Source organism: Pogonomyrmex barbatus, unplaced genomic scaffold, assembly GCF_055798465.1.
Source record: "Pogonomyrmex barbatus isolate J1 unplaced genomic scaffold, ASM5579846v1 scaffold5, whole genome shotgun sequence".
NCBI lineage: Eukaryota > Metazoa > Arthropoda > Insecta > Hymenoptera > Formicidae > Pogonomyrmex > Pogonomyrmex barbatus.
In genome coordinates this window covers 12197512-12221446 of record NW_028297149.1, presented here as the reverse complement: position 1 = coordinate 12221446, position 23935 = coordinate 12197512, and the positions used below count along the sequence as shown (strand labels likewise).

Genomic DNA, 23935 nt, shown 5'->3' with positions numbered 1-23935 from the left:
TATGTTTTATGTTTCCCGTTTCTTTACTCTCTCTATTCTCTTACTTTTATTCCTCATAGCTGTTTGATTTTAAGATGAAAATAACCTTGTTTACCTGAATAGAACGCTTGTGCAACTCAACGGATTAATTGATACAACGTTGCAATTCCATGACGTGATCATTAAAACTGTGTACAAAAAGGTTACGTGAATAATCGAACGAGGCGAGATTGAACGTATCGAGTATTAAGTACACAGAAATATCACACAGAATAATTGTATTGGTTATTGTGTATTTAAAGGATAAGGTAAGGGCGCAAGAGGATTATCAACTATTATAAATCGATGCGCGTTTATTTCCTGTACTGTACTTGAGATTTGAAATTGTTTTGAAACTCGGATATGAATTTTGTACGCGCCTGAGATCTTCGATTATGCAGATTACTTTCGGTCAAGTGGAACTTTGTTTTCTCTTAGTACACATATGATTAATGATAGCGTTCCCGTCCAATGAAACATTGAAGGAATCTTGTAATCTTGGATGGAAAACTTGTCGAAAGTTATTTACAATTTGCTTTGCTTTGTCATGCTCGCGACATACATTACACATTAGGAAAAGCTAATATTCTATGGATTTTATATAAAATTTACATTTTTTGTGTTCCTTTTTGAAGAGTAGTTGAAATATTAAAATCTAAAATCGCTATTTTCATTCTTTTTCGATTATATCTTCGTACCCTTTACACACCCACATGATCAATTGTATTTTAGTAACATGATTTGTGCGGGTAAATCGATCTGTCATAAGTCAAGTTCTTTTGGAAATATTGAATAGTTCTGTTGGATCGTTTCAGCATTCATCCTGGTCTTGCCTCCATCTCACCACAGAATATTATTTCTGGGATCTCGGATCGAAGGCGAACTTATTTTCAGACATGGTGGGCCGCGAACGGACATTTATATCGAAGCCAGTTCTTTTAATCTCTCAATTGCGGAGCAATTTTATATGTGACTTTGGAATCGACACGATATAGCGATATTATACATTGAGTATAATACGATTGAGTTGGATTGGGCAGGCGTGAATTCGTGTAGTTTCTGTTTGTATCTGTTAAAAGATTCCGCTGGATATGAATATCAACATATCAAAATGAAAATTTCGGTAAGTTTTTAACTGTCCAGCAGTCGTAAATGATATTATTTTAGTATGTGAGCAACAGTTATCGCTTAACAGCAAGTATCGGAGTAATTGAATCTTCGATAAGAAGGGCATTTTTTATCCTTGGTATTTTATTCGTCGATATAAAATTATTATTTAACTCAAGTAAATAATAAAAAGATATACCGATAGTGTGTAGTAATTATGAATATATGATAATTATAGTGTGATAGTGTGATAATTGTAATTATATTATGATTATAATATTTGATTATTAATATTTATTTTCTATTTTATAATGACAAATAATGGTACATCGAAAAAAGAATAATGCTTTTAAGTTACAAGTTTTGAAACTTGGAAAATTTCGAGACAATTTTTGAAAAATATTATAGATTTGACGAATGAAATGTCATGAATTGTTATTTTCGCGGGCAAGCGTTTAGAGCGTTGCGAGCTCAGCGCTATTAGATAGCGCCGGAACACCGGAACGCCGGAACGCCGGAACGCTGGAGTTTTCGAAAGATAATCCGCGGCTTTGCCGCGGTTTTAGGAGCGAGTGACAAGCGCGAGCGTGCGATCTAAAAATAATGATACTCAAATATATGTGCGCGAGAGATGCCAAGGTCTATTACTTTGTCGCTGGAGGAAAGAAAAGAAGGAGACGAAGGACTTGTACGTTAGCGATAAAGTCCTTTGCCGTTTGTCTGAATGCGAGAAAATACGATGCTTAAATAATGGATCAAAGACTACCGTCGTACCGTGCAAGAGGAAACGCGGTCGGGAAGCTCGTGTGATGGCGTTACAAAGGAAAGCGAAACAAGTTAAATAATGAGAGAATCGTTGCATTCCTCTTATTATCAAGAATTTCAAATAAACTACCTTCTATATGAGAATGGTTTATTAAGCGCGAGGATCATTTCTTCTTATGAAAGATTCAAGCAATGTCGTTGCGAATTTTGTACATGGTATAACGCATGGTATAATTTCGATTTATTTATTTTTTTTTGTATGTTTGAATCTTTACGCTATTTAATTTACGATTTAATAAGAGTTTTAAACAGTTAGACAGAACATTAATTCACGATTTACTTATTTTTGGAGATGTTTGAAGAAGAATTTACTGATAAACGTTTATATTCGCAAAGAAAAAGTAAGTTTAACTGATAATTTGTGTTACGTTACGAAATCTAAAAACTCAAGAAATTATTCCATTTTGTAATGCCTGTTTACGTTTTGATAATTTTCTTTATTCTTCCGTAATATTTGCCTTTTTTTTTTTTTTTTTTTTTTTTTTTTTTTTTTTTTTCTCCGAAGGAAATATATCAAATAGAGAAACCTGATCGGCATTTCCAACTTTGATGACATCTATTCTCTGACCTCTTCCTACCGGATTCGAAAAATATTGTCACTGGAATGCAGCTGATATTCTTGGAAACTGGGGCGCCAAACTTTATTCCTATCCGCGAACTGCTCGTACCCGGTTCCACCTGACGTCTAAATTCATGAACGTGATACTAGGAGTACGTTTTCGTAGATATACATATAGAATCGTGTGCCATTTAAATGATTGTGATTAGTTGACAAGTCGTCCTAGATTCTCTTCGTAAGGCTTGTCTACATTTTTTTAGACAAAGCACGCGAAAAGATAATCGTACGAAATGTGCGTCATCTTTTATATGATAAATGGTTTGATATCGTAATACAGACTCAACATTTCTGCCTATGCTTTCCATAATAAAGGTTCTAAGGACTAATTTTTAAGAATTAACTTTATAAAGAAGGAATTTTTAATAAAGTTTAGGATTTTTTGTTAACTTTTGATTAATTTTAGGAATATTAAATTCGAATAAAATTTCAATTAAAATTAAGTTAGCAAAATACTGAATAGAAAATATTTAGAAATTACAGAGGAAGCATCTTTCTTGCGCTTTTTGAATGAAAAGATAGAGTTTCTTTAAAAGAATGAATTTTGCATGGAATATAAGCGTGGATCTGAGAACAATTTATGACAATAATGACAAATAAACTTGATCGTCCATAATCGTTCTCATATGTTAATATTAGTGCGAAATATTCTTGTTCTTATCAACGCGACTTCGTTGTAAACATTTAAAATTAGTAACTTTGCCATCACGGCTGAAACGCGTCGACAGTTAGGGAAGTAGTTTAGTTTTCGACAAATTGCATTTACGATTCATGTTAAAACCGATTTCAATTTGTAAGCATGTTCACAAACTGTAACGCGGTTAACAATTTTCCAAGTATACTTTCAGTAGTAGGATAAACTATGACGAAGCACTAGCCGACGTTTTGCTCCTTGCAACTTTGTTTTCATCCTTGCTATATCGCTAAAGAGTCACCGCATGTAAGCGATGGCTTTTTAATTTCTAGCGTGAGAAAAGTCACTTGACTGTATAAAGAAGAAGAATCATGACTATATCATAAACTTTGAGCGGGAAATTAGACGCAGCATTAATAGCCTTATCCACGTTTCTTTTTACGTGTAAGAGAACAATGAACCGCGCGATAATTACAAATAAATGCAGAAGTCGACGGAAATTGATAGGAAGCTTGTTAATTATGAGCGTGTATCGTGTCAATCGCACAGTGAGATCGACAAGTATGCACTAGGTGATTATCTTATAGAAATTTAAATGTCGTGCACGAACTCTTTACACAAACTCTATATATATATATATATATATACACACACACACACACACACACACACACACACACACACACACACACACACACACACACACACACACACACATATACACATATGTATAGCTGATACTCTTTACTTTTGCGAAAGAAAAAGAGGGAAAGAGAAATAATTAACTTTTATATTGTCATTTTTGCAAACTCGTGTAATTTATTAAATTTCTGTCCCGAAATACGAAGAAATCGTAAAATGTGTCGAATGAAGAATATATTCGTACGTATGTATGTATACGATACATGTACAATGTTTCCCACCTATAGTAATAAAACTGTTCAATCAATGATTTCTTTGTACAAGTGAAGAAGCTGTTTGTTGAAAAATTATCGCAACAGGTTTCACACTTGGCCATTCTATTTGCTGTGCGAGTTGCCACAATACTATATGTCTCGCGACTGTAGCGCACACTCATTGAAATGATGAGACTGCGTGCAGTCGCAATGCGACTGCATTACGAATTCACCGCGGATGTCGTGAAGCATGCGGACGGAAATAAATTTCTATGGAAAATGTATAACGGCACTCTCTTCGATTCTGTATCAATTTATAAAAATACAAAGATCCATTTTTTTATTCCATTTTAAACGAGACGTTTGATGGACAAGTTCTCTTTGGTTATTTCTTACCAGAGATTACGAAATAATATAATCGCAGCTGTCATGATTTTATCAAAGAAATACGTTTGCAACTTTAATCTTAATCATTATTCTTTATGTAATACAAGAAGAAAACAGATGCTGTTATTATACTTTATAAAACACGCGCGTTACGTTTCTATATTTTATATTTATTTCTTAATTTTTATGTATTATAACTCATGTATCGAATAATAACTTTTATTAATCCATTAAAAATTAAAAGAAGATAATTTTTAGAAAAGTTATCGTGTGTGTGCGTGCGTGGGTGGTGCGGGTGTGTGTAAGATTTTATATTTACAATTTTTTTGATACAATTATGCTCTTTGTTAACTTTCAAGTTTATTAATTAACAACAAAGTTTATTAATAGACAAACATTTACTCAATCAAGAAGGATATGTCGCGGGATATTGATATTTTTTATGAAATTTATTTTGCCTGTTATCTAATATGATCGTTAGATTTTATTGATACACAGATGATATTTAACGTCGTGGACTATGAATTGTACATTTAATTACATTTTGAGTAGTACACAAATATGGATTTTAATTTTCTTAAAGTATAATTCACGAAAGTCACAATTGTCAAAAATTTTGCTTATGTTTCTTTCGCAATGATAAATTGATAATGAAAAATTTCTAATTCAAATTTCAATCCGGAAAACTGTATCTCGGTTAGCAATCGGTCATGAAATTTTTTTTTCTGTTTTCGTATTGATCCATGTGTAATTTAGCGCAACCCACGATTCATTACCGTTGTGATTAATTACGTCAGTTAGGAGGGATGAAAAAAGATTTTTGAAAAGAATAAAAGAAATGAAAATAATTGGGCGCGAGAAAATAAAAAGAAACGCTGGAGGAACAACTTAACGGTGAGATTTTTATTTTTCCGTTTTTATTTTAATCTCGACCGTTTTTGCGCCTGACTTTTTCCAAACTATTTTTTTTTTCTATTATTTACTGTGTCATGCAACACGATTTGCATCATCGATTTGCAAAATTGGCCAATTTATTTTTCTCCATTGAGATGTTTTTTTCGCGTTTTCACGGAATAACGTATGAAATTTTCACAGGCATCTAATCATACTCTGGTTTAAAGAGTTTGGCGTGATCTATTACGCGGAAATTGTTTCCATCGTCGCCAGGAATTTTGCCAAACACGCAGACATCTTTTTGAAGACGCCGATACATGTACCGCGTCATGAGATATTAAGCGTCGCGTGTACATGTCCGCCGCGCGTGCGGAGCCATTCCGCTAGAAATATCAAACTTCTCGAGAATAGCAGAATCACCGGAAGAACTCGTGGCGTCTCTTTCTCTCTTCTCGAAACCTCCTGCATAATACGCAGTGTGTGCGTATTTTTTCGCGCAGCATTAAAGAATTGTAAATTCTTGTGAAATCGGAAATCTACAGAAATCGTTTGTGTGTATGCACCTTGTTTTTTATATATACATATAATAAAATATATATATTTAAAGATAGCGTCAGTCGTTGGGAAAATTAGTTTATAGAGAATTTATTCTTATTCTAGTTCTTTCACTTTTTTTTTTTAATTTTTTTTTCTATTATCCATATAATAACATATTTTAATTGTATCTTTTAAGTCTTTTACGCGCTCTTATTTCACGCTTAAACAAGATATCAGGAATTTGCGTACTTTTAAACGTATAATTACTTACTAATATCGAAAACGATATTTTCTTGTTACAAAAACTTTGTACAGTTATAACGAGGCACTTTAACGAGTTTATTCTACTTATCGCGCACCGAGGTATGTTGCATTTTGGACGTCGCTTACGTTAATACATAAACTTGCTTTTGTGTTACGTTTTATAGACATTTCGCAACAGTTCAGACAACTCGAGCTATTAGCAGTACATCAGATCGTACATGAAATGTATTAGTGTAGTGTATATTAATTTGATAGGCAGCTTTATTTTAATGATGCAAGGTTACATATTTTTACATAGTGTAATATCTCTGTCATACTGAATGAACCTTCTCTTATATCGGATAAAGAAAGGCTCGCCGAAAAGCTCGTAGAAAGAAAGCAATAAATAAGATGATAACAAATTATTATCGATAAAAACATTACATATATATATAGGATTATAAAAGATAATCCATTTAGATAAGTCATTTTTTTCCCTTTATCTTTCCCTCGTCTCAAGATGGAAGGGATGAGAGGGCTCAGGGACGTTCGATGGTATTCGGACAATGTTCAAGTATCGATACTTTGTTCTCGCTATCGAGTATTTCTCGGGGCATTAGTATTCTCCTTTATTTTCTATTTCTTTAAAAATATGAGAATATACGAATGTAATAAGTATTATGAAAAGAATATTCCGAGAGGAGTAGTCTGTGAAAATAAATATTTTACGGCGCGTTAGTTATATATGAAAATGAGAAAATATATGGTAAATTACTTATCAATTTCTATATCAACATTTGAATAATTAAGTTTATCGCGTGAAGATAATCTTTATAAACTTTCCCGAGAAATTATCGACTTGATTTTCGCCAAGAGCTCGATCTAAGCGGAACGGAGAGAACGTTGAACTCAACTACCCTGTGTATTCTTCCATGGAGGGCGTCGGCATCGCGTCGTTCGCTGTGCCAGCCAGAACCGATATCACCCTCTCACGGTTATTATTTCGCGAATCGCGACGCGAGCAGGTTTTATAACTAACGCCGAGCGAAAGTGATCGGAGAAGAGAATCTTGGATTTAAAATTAAATGTAAGAGTGCGCGAATCCATGTCCGGCCGGCCGGCCGGCCGGCCGGCCGGCCGGACAGTCGGTCGGTCGGTCGGTCGGTCGGTTGGTCGGCGCAATGGCTCGATCGTGCGCACGTATTGCACGTATATGCACGTATATGCACGTATACGCGTGTATATGTGGATCAGGGCTGTGCCGCTTCTGTACCGCACTCGCTTGCACCCCGCCGTGGAATACGCCAAGTATCGACCGGTTAAAGCCATCCCCGCCCGTCAGTTAAACCGGCCAACCAAACCCCTCGTCGGCTCTCAATCCCCACCAGCAGAGCTTCTACCCGACTTTCTTATATTTTCCATCTTTGTCATTTTTTTCCCTTTATCTCTTTCCCTCGTCTCAAGATGGAAGAGATGAGAGGGAAGGGGCTCAGGGACGTTCGACGTTTCGTGGTATTCGGACAGTGTTCAAGTATCGATACTTTGTTCTCGCTCACCGAGTATTTCTGGGGCATTAGTAGTCTCCTTTCGTTACATATACCTTTCAATTAGGCTGAGAATACCAGATACGGTTGAACACGCGATGGCTGTGCGTGTCAATTTTTTTTTTCTGCTGAAACGAGGTAGAAGCAGTTACGTACATCAAAATGCGTATTTCCGGATGCATGTAATAACTTGTCGCTTCGTTTTAATTTAAAATATGGACTTTTTAATATATTGTTACTGTTATTACATATCATTAAATAGTACAATCATGTACAAAAAGGAATAGGAAAGGATAATTTTGTGTTTTGCTTTTTTTTTCACAATAGTTGGAATAATAATCTCAGATATGTAAAGGTCTAATGGTAAATGCAAAAATAAAACTCGGTAAATATTTAAAAAATCATTGTATTATTAAAAAATTTTAATTATTTAATTTGATCATATATAATATTTATTGTATTAAAAATATTATCTCGGAAGAAGTTTGATATTGGAGTTTCGAACCATTGTCGAGACACTGATCGATGATAAAATGCACTTTCATTCATCGGCGATTTCTATGATGCTTCTATTGGATTGACGGGACGTCATTCTAGCGGTTGTCGGTCATTCTCAAAATTCAACGTGTCGAACGTCAAAGATAGCCAGTGAAACTTGCCTGTAACGACCGGAATATCGAGAGAGATCATTGAGATCAAAGACGGTTATGCCGAGGTTATGCTTGAGGCTGCTTAAATTTAATGTAGGATTTTAGTATCTCACATTCGAGACTAAATCTGCATACTTTGATGTTTAAAGCAGATGTACTAAAAAGTGAGGATTCTTATATTTTAGTCTTATATTTTTATTATTTACGTACAGAAGAAGTGAATTAGTTTTCTATGAATGAGAATTGTTCTCTTTTTTTTTTTCTTGCTGAAATGAGTGCAATGACTGTGACCATTAATTCTGTAATTTAAGTATAAGAAGATAATAAGAAAACACAGGAACACATAAAACTTATTTTTGCTTCTATAGATATATAGGAATATTAAAAATAAGACGAGATGAACGAGATGAGTGAGATGAGATGTTTTTCGTTTCTTTAAAAAAAAAAAATACATTTTTATCAATGATAATTTGAAGTTTTATCAATGACAATTTGAGACCGTGAATTTGAGTTTTTCGCCGCGGTCGCGTCTTTTCCGTCGCTACCATCATCGTCAACGATCGGTCGGTCGGAATCGACGACGGCGTCGAGGACGAGATGTAACGGCTGAATACCACGGGACTTGACACAAAACTATCGTGAACAGTCACCATTCTCTATTGTTGCACGCTTTGCACGCGCCGGTCGGTAGACGCGGCCCGCGAATGCGTATGAAAACAGCGTTATGCATTGTTCGTTGTTTGCAGTAAAAATATTTTTGCACAAAGCTGGTTCTTAACGAACAATTCAGCGGACAATTTCAAGATAGGAAATAAGAGAGGAAATCGATAAATATGAAAGGTAAAAGGTTAAAAGGTTAGAAATTTCAAGAAAAATATCAATGATGATTGTAGATGTGTGCATCTAACTCAAAATTTGGAAATAAAAAAATTAATCAATACCGAATCTGTGGGGGAAATAAAAATTCTTTTGAAACGTAAGAGGAAAATATTTATATGCTATATTAAAGGGGAACTTTAAGAACTAAATTATGCAAAACACGTCAAGTGGATATTAGATTAAAATGTTTCTTGGGAAAACTTATTAAAGTAAAAATCGTAGAGCACCCCCACGTATTTTCCTCTCTTTCGTGTAAATTAAATTTTTTTCAACAGTTTTCCTTCAAGTTCTTAGATTTAATCTCTCTGAATTAATTTCATATAGAACTGTGGCATTATATTTTTTAAAATAGGTTATAGGTTTTCAAAATGCTGTATCAAAAACAATAGCGTTATTTGTAACAAAATTGCCCCCGCACATGCGTGGCATACTTTTGTAACACATCGTTTCGAAGATAGAAAATGCACGGCATTTCAGCGGTGGTGTGAAATTTTACCGCCGAGGTTTTGTTCACCCGCGCGATTTCCCGAGTGTAAATTACAATTTTCAGCCGACATTGCCGTCGTATCCTAAAAGCATACTTTATCGCGTTGCATCATTGCGATTTTTTATCACGTTCGTGTCTTCCTCGTATACCATATGTATACGTAGTAGCAAATATGAGTATTAGTCTGACAACAGAGTTCACAAAATAGTTTTTTCTGAAAATTGCGCGCAGCAATTGTAATATATTTGGTTCTTGCAAGATATCTATAAACAATCCTGACTATAATTACGATAAGTAACGTTGGAAAAGTGTTGAATTTCTAAATTAAAAAATAGTTTTCAAAATTATATATTTTAATGTAATTTTTACAATAATTTTTCTGAATACATGATATTAATATCTGTAACGGCAAAATTTTCGAACTTTGATATCATTGGCGCCAAGTTTATTTTACGGTATAATTGACCTGAACTTTATCAGTACAATATGGAAATTAGTAAAGTACAATTAGCAATTTGATGAGAGTCATCGTTTAATTTGAGTTTTCTTCTGTTCTGTTTTCTATTAACATAACATCTCAAATTCGGCGCCTCATAAACTTTCTCATTTTACTCTTTTACTCTTTATTTATCTTGGTCCATCGCAATTTCTTACAAATAATACTCAACAAAATAATACTTATAGTCGAGTGCTAGTTATATGTAGAATTTCAGGTTTTTTACCCAAACAGTTACGGCCAGTTAATAAAGTAATGACTCGTTGGGGAAAGAGCGAAGCGAGAGCTGTCCCTAGGGAAATTATCTTATCGACTATTACTCGTCGCGCGCCGTTTGCCTGCCGCCACAATCCGGCTCTCGAGCCTTATATGAGCGGATAACTTTCCACTTGAAGATGCAGGAACGACCGGTCGTTATCTCAACCCATTAGTCATTACTCCATCCGCATCAATTACCCGCATTAATTTATTTTATGAGCGATTCGTAGCGATTTGGATTTGAATTTATTCCTTTTACGCGCTTGGCTTTAACAGCGAAGATTAAAGCTTTTATGGATGTGTAAGAATTCCAGTTAGAAAAAAAGAGCAACAAGAGTTCGCATTCTCTCTCTAAAAATTGTTTTTTCTTACTCAAGAAAACATTTGTGAGGACTAGGAAGTGGATGGAAAGACATATTCTTTATATTCTTTAATAAACAGTGTTACCTAGAAAAAAATGGCCTTAATTGAATTTTTTTTTACATTTATATGTTATTTTGTGCGAAGTTTTATTTAACATTAATATTTCTTCTATAAGGAATTATGAAATGTACTTTATCAAATGTACACGCACGGTAAGGAAATACATACTTAACGCAATTTAATTATTATGTTAATTAAGTCTGTTCTTGTAGAAGAGAATGTAGAGGTAAAAATGTGACGTCATTGCTCGTGTAGTCACACACTTTATGTACTAATTAAACATCAAGTTTCTTAGCTCGCGGATAAGTTTCCTTGAATTTTCTCTTGTATAAATCATTACTATGTCCTTTTTTTATTTATTATTGTGAGCAAAACGGGAAGTAGTATAGTCGTTTATTCAAAAACATAATGATACTTCCTTTCTATTAATTATTGCTACGTCCAATGATAGTAAATAGTGTCATTATTTAGTTTCGGAAGTAAAATATTTGAATAATTGGATGTACGTATGCAATTTTATGGGGTACGTATATCCATAACGTAATAACTTCTAAAATTTTTATAGAATTAAAAAGAATTAAAATTATCAACATCAAAACATCAACAACAATTCGTATCTTTTGTATAAATTTTTTAAATTTAATCTTTTGTATATGAAATAAATTTTATTTTGAAATAATAATATGCTTGCTGATTTTTGTGTAGCGATTCTTGAAAAGAGAATATATTTTTTAAAAAATTAAATTTTCTGTTCAATAAATTGTACTATCTAAAGTAACAGTTGTGTGTAACAGTTGAATGTAATATATTTGAAATACATTTTGTCTCAATTTTTTTTTCAAATTAACGAGTTGTCTTGCGTTTCATGCAGTGGATAGTGGTATTTCGACTACAAACTCAACGAAGGCCATATATCCTTGCGTCAATTTCGACAAAGATAATATGGAAGTCGGCTACGATTTAAGGGTTGATAATAGCTCTCGGTGATAGGAGTCGGCCCACCCGCAGCAGACAATTCTGCGACTTTGCTGCGGCACACGCATACACGCATACATGCATACGTGCATGTAAGCACACGCACATGCACATGCACATGCACGTGTATGTATAGCGGCGGTGCAACGACAGAAGTAGGACGGGTAGGGTTGTTATGCAAAGTGCAGCAGCAGCAGCAGCAGCAGCAGCAGCAGCAGCAGCAGCAGCAGCACCACCACGCTTTACGACCCTACACGTGATGCGCGATGCCATGCTCTGTAGAGAAACCTCTACTCACTCGCGCGGCGAGTGTCATAGGATTCCGCAGGATCTGCGCGCGCAAACACGCGTCATCCATTGTAAGATGTAACACATAATCCCGATTAAAGCTTCCTCGTTCTCCACCCCCCCTCTCTCCTCTCTCTCTCTCTCTCTCTCTCTCTCTCTCTCTCTCTCTCTCTCTCTCTCTGATGCTTCCTGGTCGATTTGTTCGCCCACGAGGTTCTTGGAGATCGAAAACTAACTTGGATAATGGGAAGCTATTTTCGGTTTTAGCGCCACACTCTATTGAAGATTCCGCCTCGGAATCCAGTCAGCAAAAGTTTGATAAAGGTAATAACGATTAATTGCCAATTGTAGAAGCCATACTAAGGATTACCAAGGATTACCAAGGATACAAGTGGAAAGGAGAATTTTTATATTTGCACCGTCACGAAAAGCGTAGAATGCCTAAAGTGTATAGCGTAGCGCTTCTTCTGTCAGTAAGTCCCCTAAACTGTAGTTAAACCGCTAGTGAATAGTAGAATAGTGGAAACTGTTGTACAATGGAAATACAACGAGGAAGGTAAGATAAATTGAGCGCGACTACAGGGTAGTCGAATAAGGAGAAAAGATGCCCTTAGGGAGACCGACTTGCTCGCGTGGCGAGCAAGTGAGCCGTGTGTCGGCAAGAACGAGCGGATATTTAAAGCGCATCTCCGTCGTCACTGCCGTCATCGTCGTTGGACGACAGGACGCCTCTCTTTGAGGATCCGTCGTCGATCGCCCTAGTTCCACGTCGACGAGCGACGAGCGACTTTGTTTCAAGGTCGACGTCTTTCGCGTTCCCTTGCAACATTTTTGCATCATCCCTCACTTCCCTCACAGGCTTTTTTCCACAACATCTTCATCTCTTTTTGTTTCACTCTTACGCGCGGCTCCCCCCTTTTTTTTTATCTCGCTGTTAGTCTCACATGTCCTTCCTCCATCGACACTTTTTCCGTTTACCTTGCGCTATTCTTTACGGCGCAATATCGCGCTCAAAGAAAAAAGATTTGCAAGGATGTGCTCATAATTTTGAAATGAAATTATAAAAGCTAGTTAAATATACAACGGTGATGTATCTGGCAGATTCTTGTAAAAATTTATTTTTATCTTCCTGTATCTTACCTTGCAAAATTAATTTTATTTCGAGGATTTTTATATTTTTTGTTTCTGATATAAAAATCTTATCAAGTTTGTAATACCAGGATATACTTCATTTCTCGACCAAGCATCGCACACACTTACAATGTCAAGTTTATGAAAAATTCAAATCTTTCCTTTAATAAAGAAAGTTTTGCGCTACTAAAAGGGTTAATAAATTAATTTATTATTAAAAATAAACGACATCTTGATCTTGTATCTTGTATCTTGTATTTCGCTCACTTCTTACCAGACGTTTGTTCGCACTTTCTTCATTGCCCGCTATCTTTCGCAGAGAAAGCTTTACACGCTTCCATGCTTAATCTATCCATGGACGTGCAAGGACGGTCGAGACATATACGTCGTACGACTTTCAAAATTTAAATCTCGACTCGTTTTGCGGAGAGGAGGAGGAAAAAAACAGAATCTTTATTGCTATTTTTAACATGGAATAATGTTCATTTGGCACAGTCAGTGTACGTCGAGAAACAGGCGCTATTATAAATTAATTCTGCTATATAAAACAGCGTTCAAGCGACGGTAGAAATTCGATGTATACTCGGAATTATTTTTAGAGCGATTTATATTATTAATAAAAGTGAGATTTAAGGCATACATGCGATTATTACAAAATATATTTTTCTCAAGTTACCAGACTTGAATTATTCTTTGAACGAAATAAATAATTTGGAGAATTTGAACGGTTTATAGAATTTGATAATATTATTCGATACGACTTGAAGTAAGTTAAAAATCTTGGTCGATTTGACTGTTACTCACAGATTAATGAATCCTTCGTAGTTTTTGCCGTTTCTCGAGTTTTTTGTAGAGCGAAACGTAAAACGAAAAAATGCATCGCGTTGCATCATAAGAGAGAAATCGTGTGAAAAATGTAATGTATGATGTAATTTCATATCGCGTTGCATTCGACGCGCGCATACTTCTCGTTACATCTGTTTGCATCCGAGAATTTCTTTATCCGACATCTTATTGTCCTATTGTCACTTTTACTCGCAACACGGGCAGAATATATATGATCGCGTCACGATACAACCCGCTTTACGTTACATTTATCGTGAACTTTTTTTGTCAATTATGCAGTATTAACGTCGTGCCATTACCGCCAGGAGAGAACTGTCACGTCGTAGTTGCTCGTTTTAGTAAACTGTATCACGCCCGACTTCTCCGCCAAGGCGATCTCTCGGTCAAGCGCGATAAAATACAGTTTGTGCATTGAATATTAATAAGTTGCAACAGGTAATGATCTTAGATGAAAATTTCTTTAGTGCAAAATTAATTTCAATTTTCTCGGCGAATCTGTTGTTTGTTGAAGAATTTCGATTAAAATCAGCGTAACGAATATAATAATATTTTCCAATATTTTGTATACTTCTGTTAACTATAACTAATAATTTTATGCACTGTTATAATTTATCTTATATAGTGACAAAGATTTCTGCACGTAATCTACTATAATTGACATCAAATATCATTTTTATGACAGAAAATAAACATACTTACATTTGTTAATATAAAAGTATTCGTAATGTGTGTTTATTAAAGTTGAATTTTTCTGTTGCATCAAGACTGATACTCGATACTTGATTAATGGAAGCATTTGATAGCCTCTAATATTCAAATGTATTTGATTGTGATGTGTGACCGATATGCACGTGAAGAGAATGAGCGTGCAGCGCGAGGACGAGAGCGTGACATTAAATAATCGTCGTGCTTCGGCGGTATAATCGCCTCGTAAAGAGCACGTGAGCGGAAAAGCTACCCCGCTGTACGACGAGGAGTTGGAAAAGTGGCAGGGGGTTGGCGTAGCGGGGGTTGGTACACGCAGTAGCTGGTGGCACAATCTCCGGTAATGATTGGTCGTCATGGAAACGAGCCAAGCACTCGCCTCGCCCTTTTTCCTCTGGGCAGACCGAGCGGCGTGGTCGTCGCGGCGTGCATCGCGACGCGGAGCGTCGCGTCGCGTCGCGTCGCGTCGCGTCGCGTCGCATCGCATCGCTGGCTGCAACACGGCGCCGACGCCAGCAGGATCAGTATTGGCCTCGAAGGTTTTCATAGCCGCAGCGATACTTTCCTTATGGAAAGAGATCTTGATGTGGAAAATATCTTTATTTGTAAAAAAATATTTATACTTATTTTAACATGTAAAATATTCTAAATGTTTTATTTTTTACCTATATTATTTATTTATTATTGACATATATTGTATTGAATAGTTTATGATATTTCATAAACTTATGCAAAAACTTTAAAGCTATATATATATATATATATATATATATACACACTCACACACATACACATACGTTTATGTTATTTTATTTATATGTACTAGATGTGCATTAGCTGATTATAAGCTGATCATAATTACGTTGCACTCTTGTTATATATTTCAAATATTAAAATTTTATACGATGGGTTCAGTAAGATAATAACGGAATAAGAATGATGAGAAACATAGGAAATTCTCCATGGGAAACATAAAATATCCTACATCTTATTACTCTCGTTCATATCGAATCTGATATAATTTAATGACGCGCGTGTTATTACAGAAAATTGGAGCTCATTTGTCTCCAATTCCAAATGCTTAATGATTGTGATTTATGCACAATAATGATCAGAAGCCGCAATAAATTTTATCAATTAGTCGTAAGAACATACTGAATGAAACGTCGCGATGCCGTTATTCGTTACTCTATTCCTTACCACTATGAATCGTAGTTGTGCTGTCAGATTTGTTTTTAGTGATTCGATCTGAAGCCAATTACGGGCATGCCGTCGGTGGTTTCTTATCGCCTATTTGCTTGTATTGATAAAAACGATTAATAATTGCACGTCAACGTAACAAATTGTTAACGCCGAGTCTTTTTTTTATTTATCTTTTTTTGTCTTTAGATATCTTTTTAATTTGTTCGGTGTGTTCCAACGATCGACAAGTTGTTGCTTGTTGCATAAATTACAATTCACATTGGAATAATGGCAGAAAATACATGTATAATAAATTATATCTAGGTATTGCAAAGTAAGATGTGTATTGCTTTGGATACATTAAATACACGTTGTACAATATACGTCATGTATACGTTTAATATAATACATTTAGTATAGAGTATACATTTAGTACAGAGAGATGATAGTAAAAAATAAATTAAACTTGATTTATAATATTTTTTACAATTTTTATTAATTTTTTAAGGCTGATTTTATTCTTCAGGCTTTAAAATGGTAAGTGAAAAGTGCTCGTTTTTCGAGCAATTTTCCAACTAGGTGGAACTAGGTGGAAAATTTCTTTTTTATGGGAACAAAACGCCCAGATGACTGCCTGCGAATAATAACGTAGATTTTAATTCCGGACCGGTGCGGTGAACGTGGAAGCCGTCGCTTATGGAGAAATGATAATTTAGATCTCTCGGCGAATGTTTGCTCAATGGGCAATCTGTAGTCGCTAATCTGCTACCTTGATCGACGGCGCTGCAGAACGCTCGGAGAAACTTTAGCAGGCCAAAGTTTCCCTAGCACACGCGGTTTTCCATATATAGAAGGAGTAACGGCGCGAAGTGTGTTGCGGGGGTGTGGGGTAATCGAGAAAGTTTAGTTCCTGGGTAGCTAGAGACGCCAGATATATGTGTGCGACTATGAATTCTGAGGGAGGACCTTATTCGCCAGTATCGGATTGTGAGTATAATCGTCGTCTCATTACGCAGTCTCATTACGGCATTTTTTTTTCTTCCAAAATCGTTTACCGGATACTTTTGACGTCATTGGCACGTGATCGTGATCCTTTTATTTTTAGCTATGCGGAGGTGTAAAGCGAATCAGAGAAATCGATTTGACCAAGTATGACGTCATCATTTGGATCCCTTGCAAATTACAAAACCAACTCAAACTTAATGGTGTACACTTGATTTTACACAGGAATCTCTCAACTCTTTTTTGGGAAATTTATTACACATTCATCTTCTGTTTTCTGACATAAAAATATCTTTATTGTATTATTATTATAGGAATATAAAAACCGTAAGACTAAATAGTCGGTGAAATTTGGAAATAGTTATTTTAGTGAAGTCGTCATAGCCACGCAGACTAAGTGTCACGGTATTTAGTCCTTAAACAAAAGATTTCCCAAATTCGAATATCAGTCGGTTTCATTAATTTTTTCGAATTTCCTATCTTGTGTAAATTTACAAAAGCGAAAATTTTTTATATAGAATGTCAATACAAGTACAATTTAATTTTAATAATATTAATTAATTATATCAATAATTTATTCATGTATCTTTAAATATTTCCAATAGAAACGATACCATTAAATATTAAATATTTGTCAATAGATTTATTATCAATAGATTAAATGACACAAATGATGATTATTATTGATTAGAGTAATAATTATCGAATTCAGTTATATAATGTAGATATAGTTACTTAATGTATTAAATTTTTATAATTTACATTTGAGTTTTGAACTAATTCTACTGTAAAAATAGTATTTTGATCTCAAGAGTTTTTCACAGAGTTTTAAAGTTAAAATTTGTTATCATTCTTGCAGATAATCACGTTCAAAGTGTATGTATCTAAGCGGTATTTCGCAGCCGTATTAGCATATTCGGCTAATACAACCCTAATAATTGCATCTAAACTTGTGGGTTCACGGATATTCTATTTTCGGATATTCTGTACTACAACTCGTGGCAGTTTCGATGCAATAAACTAACAAAGACTCGTAACTCACTTGTTATTTGTGATATCACGCTTTAATATATCTGCATTTCGCGCACCGCTAGGCACACATCCCATGCACATATTGCGTATTATTCCGCCGAATAACAATTACGTAGCAACATAATAACGTATGTCCGTCCTCGCGATTGTTTCAGAGGTGCCTTCTCCGTGGTTCGACGATGTGTGCAAAAGAGTACCGGTCATGAGTTTGCTGCAAAAATCATAAACACCAAAAAACTCTCCAACAGAGGTAAGTGACGAGTGGCACGTACGTTTTAACCGAATTTTATGCACCGTCGAAAAAATATTTGAATTAATTTGACTTTAATTCGACTTTAATTGCCATATAATAAAAAATTGCGTAAGCTTTCTTTTGAATGTTTTAATGTTTTAATGTTCGGAATTTCGGAATTCGATTATTCTGAAATTTATAGTAACAATCGTAACTAATGCCATGTACGTATGTAGACATTTTGCGATTAGATATGACGTATTTGGCGGTCCGCTCATACGTATGCGCAATAATATTATATGCGCGATAATATAATATTCGTTATTGTGAGGCATGGAATATTGAATTTGGCCATATGTAATTCTAAATTTGCAACTTGTTCGCGATACCTAACGCATGCTACATGCTACATGCGTGCCATGCGCTGGGAATATTTTGACATATCTTGTACGAACAAATAGATAAACGACAGAATTACTCCTTTTAGAATTAATCGTTATTATCGTTAAATAACACCCGATAGATTTATATTTGTCACAATCAAAAGTATAATTGCAAATCATGTGTTTATATATTATATTTCACTAAATCTCTAAACGCTATAAAGATCAGGTATTTTGTCTTTGTTACAAGATTATGATGAATTACATAAATTTGTACTAGTAAATAGTAATAATAACAAAATACTTTTCGGTATATGTATATTTATTTGCTTTGATAGAATTTACGCGAAAAATGAGACATTAATTGTTATTGAAATATCATAATTGCAAAAGTATATTAATTTTCTGTGGTTATTACACTGTCGATGAAATTAAGTTATTAAATGAAAAGGACATACACATTTACGTTAAAAGGCGTCCACCGTTTAGATTAACATTTTGGACTCGAATCTAAAATATCTTTTGAAAGAGAATAAAAGAGAGAAGTAAAAAAAGGTACGTTCGTTCTTCGGACGACAAGTGTAAAGGGCGTTTCCCGTTTTCTTTAACATCATATAAATATGTAGTGGAGACAGGTCGAAGACATGGAGCTTTCAAAGCTCCTTCTTCTCGAGTGTTCTTTCCGTTTGAAACGTTTCTGAGGCAACAGCACCCGAATCGTCATCGTAAATTTCCATTGCAAAAGAGCTGCTTTTATGTCTTTATGCGATCGTTTCTTTCGCGTGGTTCGCTCGATCGCAGAAAATGTGTAACACACACTACGTACACGGAAGTATTATTTTTATTATTTACTACATATCCCTCTTCTTGACATGTACGTCAATATCGAAAATTGCAATTTGTTGTTACCGATAGTTTGTTTTTCTACGCAAAACTTAATACCGTGGAACACAATTCTCTATCTATGCATTATTTTATTTTATATATTTTATTATTTTTTTTTGTGTGTAATTACTATAAACTATATAAATATAAAATATTTTGAAACAAGGAGAAAAGTAAGATAAAATTTCTCATTTTCTTCAATTTTTCATTAGCAATTTTTTTAAAGGTTTATAGAATATGATTTCATTCATTCACGAAAATTAAACGCTAACGCCACGTCGATTTGATCGAGTAATCGCTTCTATGTTGTGCATTTTTTGCGACTTCTCTCTAGATCGCGGTTTTGCGGAAAGAGTTTATGCGGTCTAAAGACAACAAACCATTGTCAGTTTGCCAACATATTCCTCTACGCGGAATCAACGTAATTGTCAATTTATCGTATCAGTACTGCTGTAGAGAGCGTTGATCCGGAAAATACATATCGATTTCTTTTGCAATTCGCTGAGAAGGCAATGCTTTTGAATGACGCGAAGCTGGAGGGCATGTCATGATGTCGGATGCGTAATACAATCGAATGAAATTAGCGAATTAAATTCCTTCGCTTATCTCTCCGCACACAACTTTTCATTACAGAGTAACGAATTAATGACTCTGAATATGCTGCCATAGATTCTCTTCGTTTCATATTATTTTATACAAGTAATTTTTCTAAAATAATTATTTTAGCTAATAACTTGATATGATTTTTTTTTTTTGCAAAATTATAATCTTTTATTCCAATCCAACAAAACGGGTTTTAACGCATAAATTTGCAGAACCGGGATTTGTGAAAATGATAACTCGACCGTTCAAAATAATTAGACGTAACGATTCGGCTCGTACAATTAACGTAGTATTGTTTTGATTAGTCGATTGAACCATTGGACTGCGATGCAATGATGCGAACGATATCTAACACACCGTTCTAATCCGAGTACAACGCAAATGTGGTCATCGTTTCACATGCACGTAAATGCGTTGCGGTTAACCATCGTAAAAGAAATTTTGTCGGGAGCATAATGCAATGTTCATAGACAGTGAAACTGTTGAGCACACAACAATAATATATCAAATAATCACCGTATCACCGATATATACTACATCATAAAAATTGATGAATGATTTTTCAAAAATTAATAGCGTTTTTGCGAATGAAACTTGTCAATTTTGGAAACGATAACGAAAGTTCCTCACACATACACGATACACGTAGTGTACCATAGTAACGATATATATCAGTCTCGGTGGATTTCTCTAAACTAGACCGCGTTATCTCGCGTTTGATCAAGATTCAATTTTGAGTGCAAGTATGCATTAAGAGAAAGAGAACATCGCAAAGGAAGACCGCGTCTCATCTCTGCCACGTCGAGCGGCTCGCGAACACTCGGAATTGCATAATTTCCTTCTACGAAGCGCTCGTTTCTGTCCTTCACTTCCTCTACCCCTTGTTCAATTTATAGCTATTTTCTGCGGGCACGATGCGGTGAGATAAATCTATCTTTGGCAACGTTTCGCCGCGTCGAGGCGTGGCGAGAATAAAAGATAAAAAGGGTAAAAGGCAGAGTAAAAGAAGAATTTTCTCTCTCTCTCTCTCTCTCTCTCTCTCTCTCTCTCTCTCTCTCTCTCTCTCTCTCTCTCTGTTTCTTTCGTCTTTCTTCCTTCTTACCTGTACGTTTCTTCCCTCCCTCCCTCCCTCCCTCTGTCTCTCTCTCTCGTTTTATCTTCTATCCCTCTCTCCTTTCCTTTCGTTCTCTCATTCTCTCGGGCAAGAATCGTTCGCTCGTGCGATTCAGCTTAGATCACGACCTTGCTCCAGTGACCTCTTGACCTAACGGAGGCCGCGGCCTCCGCAATATGGCGTACGCGCTCCGCGCAACGAATAAAGCTCGTGTCCTGGGGACAGCAGAGAGGGAGGCAAATAGAGCGAGCCACGGGAATCAATCGTTATGACAGAGTACGACAAGTCCCTCGATTTCTTCGCGCGATTCGACTCGCATTTAGCTGTCATTTCCTATCGTTTTTTCCAATTCTGAGAGCGAGTATGATACGTATAACGAATATGGTGTCCTTTTATCTTCTCCTTTGTCACGGATGGAGATTTTTTCCGCTTCTTTCATAATATGTTACAGCGCATGTGCGATTACGCTACGAAATTATTCAAGTGTAATCCGTGGAGATGCAAAAGGTCGTTTATTCATTCGTTCGTTTATATAGCGCTTTGTCCTCGCAACGAACGAAACCAATCAGTGCTGAATTAATTGGCATGTCCACAGATTGATGCACTCGTGGCGAAACAAAGAAATGACGGCTATTTAAAAATGCACGACGATGGCTAATGGTTTTCTAATAAACTGCGCGAACAATAACAAGTTACATGACTTTTACTTTATTATTGTGTTAATTCAGTTTAACTCTGTGAACAATATAATTGTATGATTGTTTCTTTCTCTTTATTTTAGATTAGTTATTCATTTTCTAAAAAACGCAAAAATCTGAACTTGATGCAAAATCTTGTATATGGAGTAGGAATTGTGAGATGAAATTGTGTCCAAGATAATTTAAGCGAGTTATAGAAAAGTGTATCGAGAAGATTTAACGTTACGTAGTTAAGTAGTTGACAGCTCAAGTTCAAGATCATAATTCATATTTCTGTTTGAGCAGCATATGAGTATTTTTCTTCACTATTCGTGAAGAAAAATACTAAATCGAACGGTATCTTTTTTTATCATCTAGAAGTTACGATACTGGAGAAATTTGAAAGTAATTTGAATGAGACGCGGAACTCGGTCGCTTTCGACGTGACGAATAATCGAGCGATATAGTCGGAATCATTCATCCCAGCTTCCAATTAAAAAACTACTGGTTAGCTACCTTTGCACAATCAATTTACTGTAGCCATTTAAAATAAAAATTCATAGGGCAGAGCTGACCTTATATTATATTCAAAAGGCCATGTTTTTATTAAACATGTGAATCTATTAAATTTGTCGAGTTACTTAAATTACCAAATTTACCAAATAATTTTCACTCTATTATCTTAATAATAATGTTTTTCTATATCTACATCATTAATAATCTATACTTATATTAACATTTTATTATTACTTCAATAATTATAATAATTTCTTCTTTAACTAATTAAAATACATTATTCAAATATTATAATTCTGATTATATAAATAAATTATTACATTTTTATTAAAAAATTCAAATCTTATAAATATTTTTTAACATATACTTTACTTAACAATTTTAATTAAATTTATAGTTCATCCCATAAATTATAAATTCAGCCATTAATTATCTATATTTAAATAAAATAATTCCCAAATAGACAATTCATTAAAATCGTAAAAACTTAATAATATAAATTAATTAAAATTTATTCTACACCACAACACAATTAAAATTTATTGTCCTATGTTCATACAACCAAATAAAAATTAAATTTATTCAAAAAGAAGTAGATATCTTTAAAATTGACTAAAATCTCTTCTCTAAAAAGTTATTAATAATAATTATTTTACATTAACTATCATACCTTTCCTAGCTCTTTTAAATTCGAGAATATTTTTATAAATAATAAAAACATAATTTATTAATCCCTGATACAAAAGGTAAAATAAATAAAATTATCTTCCTTACATTAAAACTTTTTCATTTACATTACTTAACTTAACTTTTATAATTACAAAAAATTACTTCTTCATTTATTATTATTAATAATCTATACTTATATTAAGTCGACATTGCGGTCATTTGAATTTCTAATTCGCGGCTCTGAATCACAAAGAGAATCACGACGAGGCTGTTCTTGATACACACACACACACACACACACACACACACACACACGCGCGCGCGCGCGCGCGCGATCTTGTCTTTCTCCATCTGATCTTTATTTATCTTCCTTTTGAAATCTTTTTTATGATTGAATTTTGATATTAAATAACTTTCTTCTCAACATTACATTTTGTACTTGTAACTAGATTGACAAACCTAGTTTTTTCAATTACAAATTTTTTATATACGAGCTAATATTATTAAAATAAGATTAAAAATCTTGAAATTAATTTGCTATCTAATATCTTATTAGTTTTCTAAACTTATACGAAAAAGTGAAATTTTTTTTGTCGAGATATCTTAATCTTTATAAAACGTACGAAATGAAGAAATATTTCTATCGTTCTTTCGTTTGTCAATAGAAAAGGCCGCGTCATTTTTTCCCGCAAAGTTCATAGCGGAATATCTTCATTGCCATCCGGAGGTCGGGAGGAAAAAATGCATCATCAACCTTAGAGCCTTATCACGCGCACGACGGATCAAGGGTGTTTTGCACTT

General features: G+C 34.7%; 1 protein-coding gene across 25 annotated transcripts in view; it reads left to right on the top strand.

The window, feature by feature from the left end:
- The window catches only part of CaMKII (Calcium/calmodulin-dependent protein kinase II), a 116744-nt gene that overhangs the window by 12116 nt on the left and 80693 nt on the right, over nt 1–23935 (top strand). For all 25 annotated transcript variants that reach the window (XM_089081835.1, XM_089081834.1, XM_011648516.3 and 22 more), the window contains exon 2: nt 18211–18305. In XM_089081835.1, coding sequence (XP_088937961.1) covers nt 18211–18305 — 95 coding nt within the window. The remainder of the gene's footprint in view (nt 1–18210; nt 18306–23935) is intronic.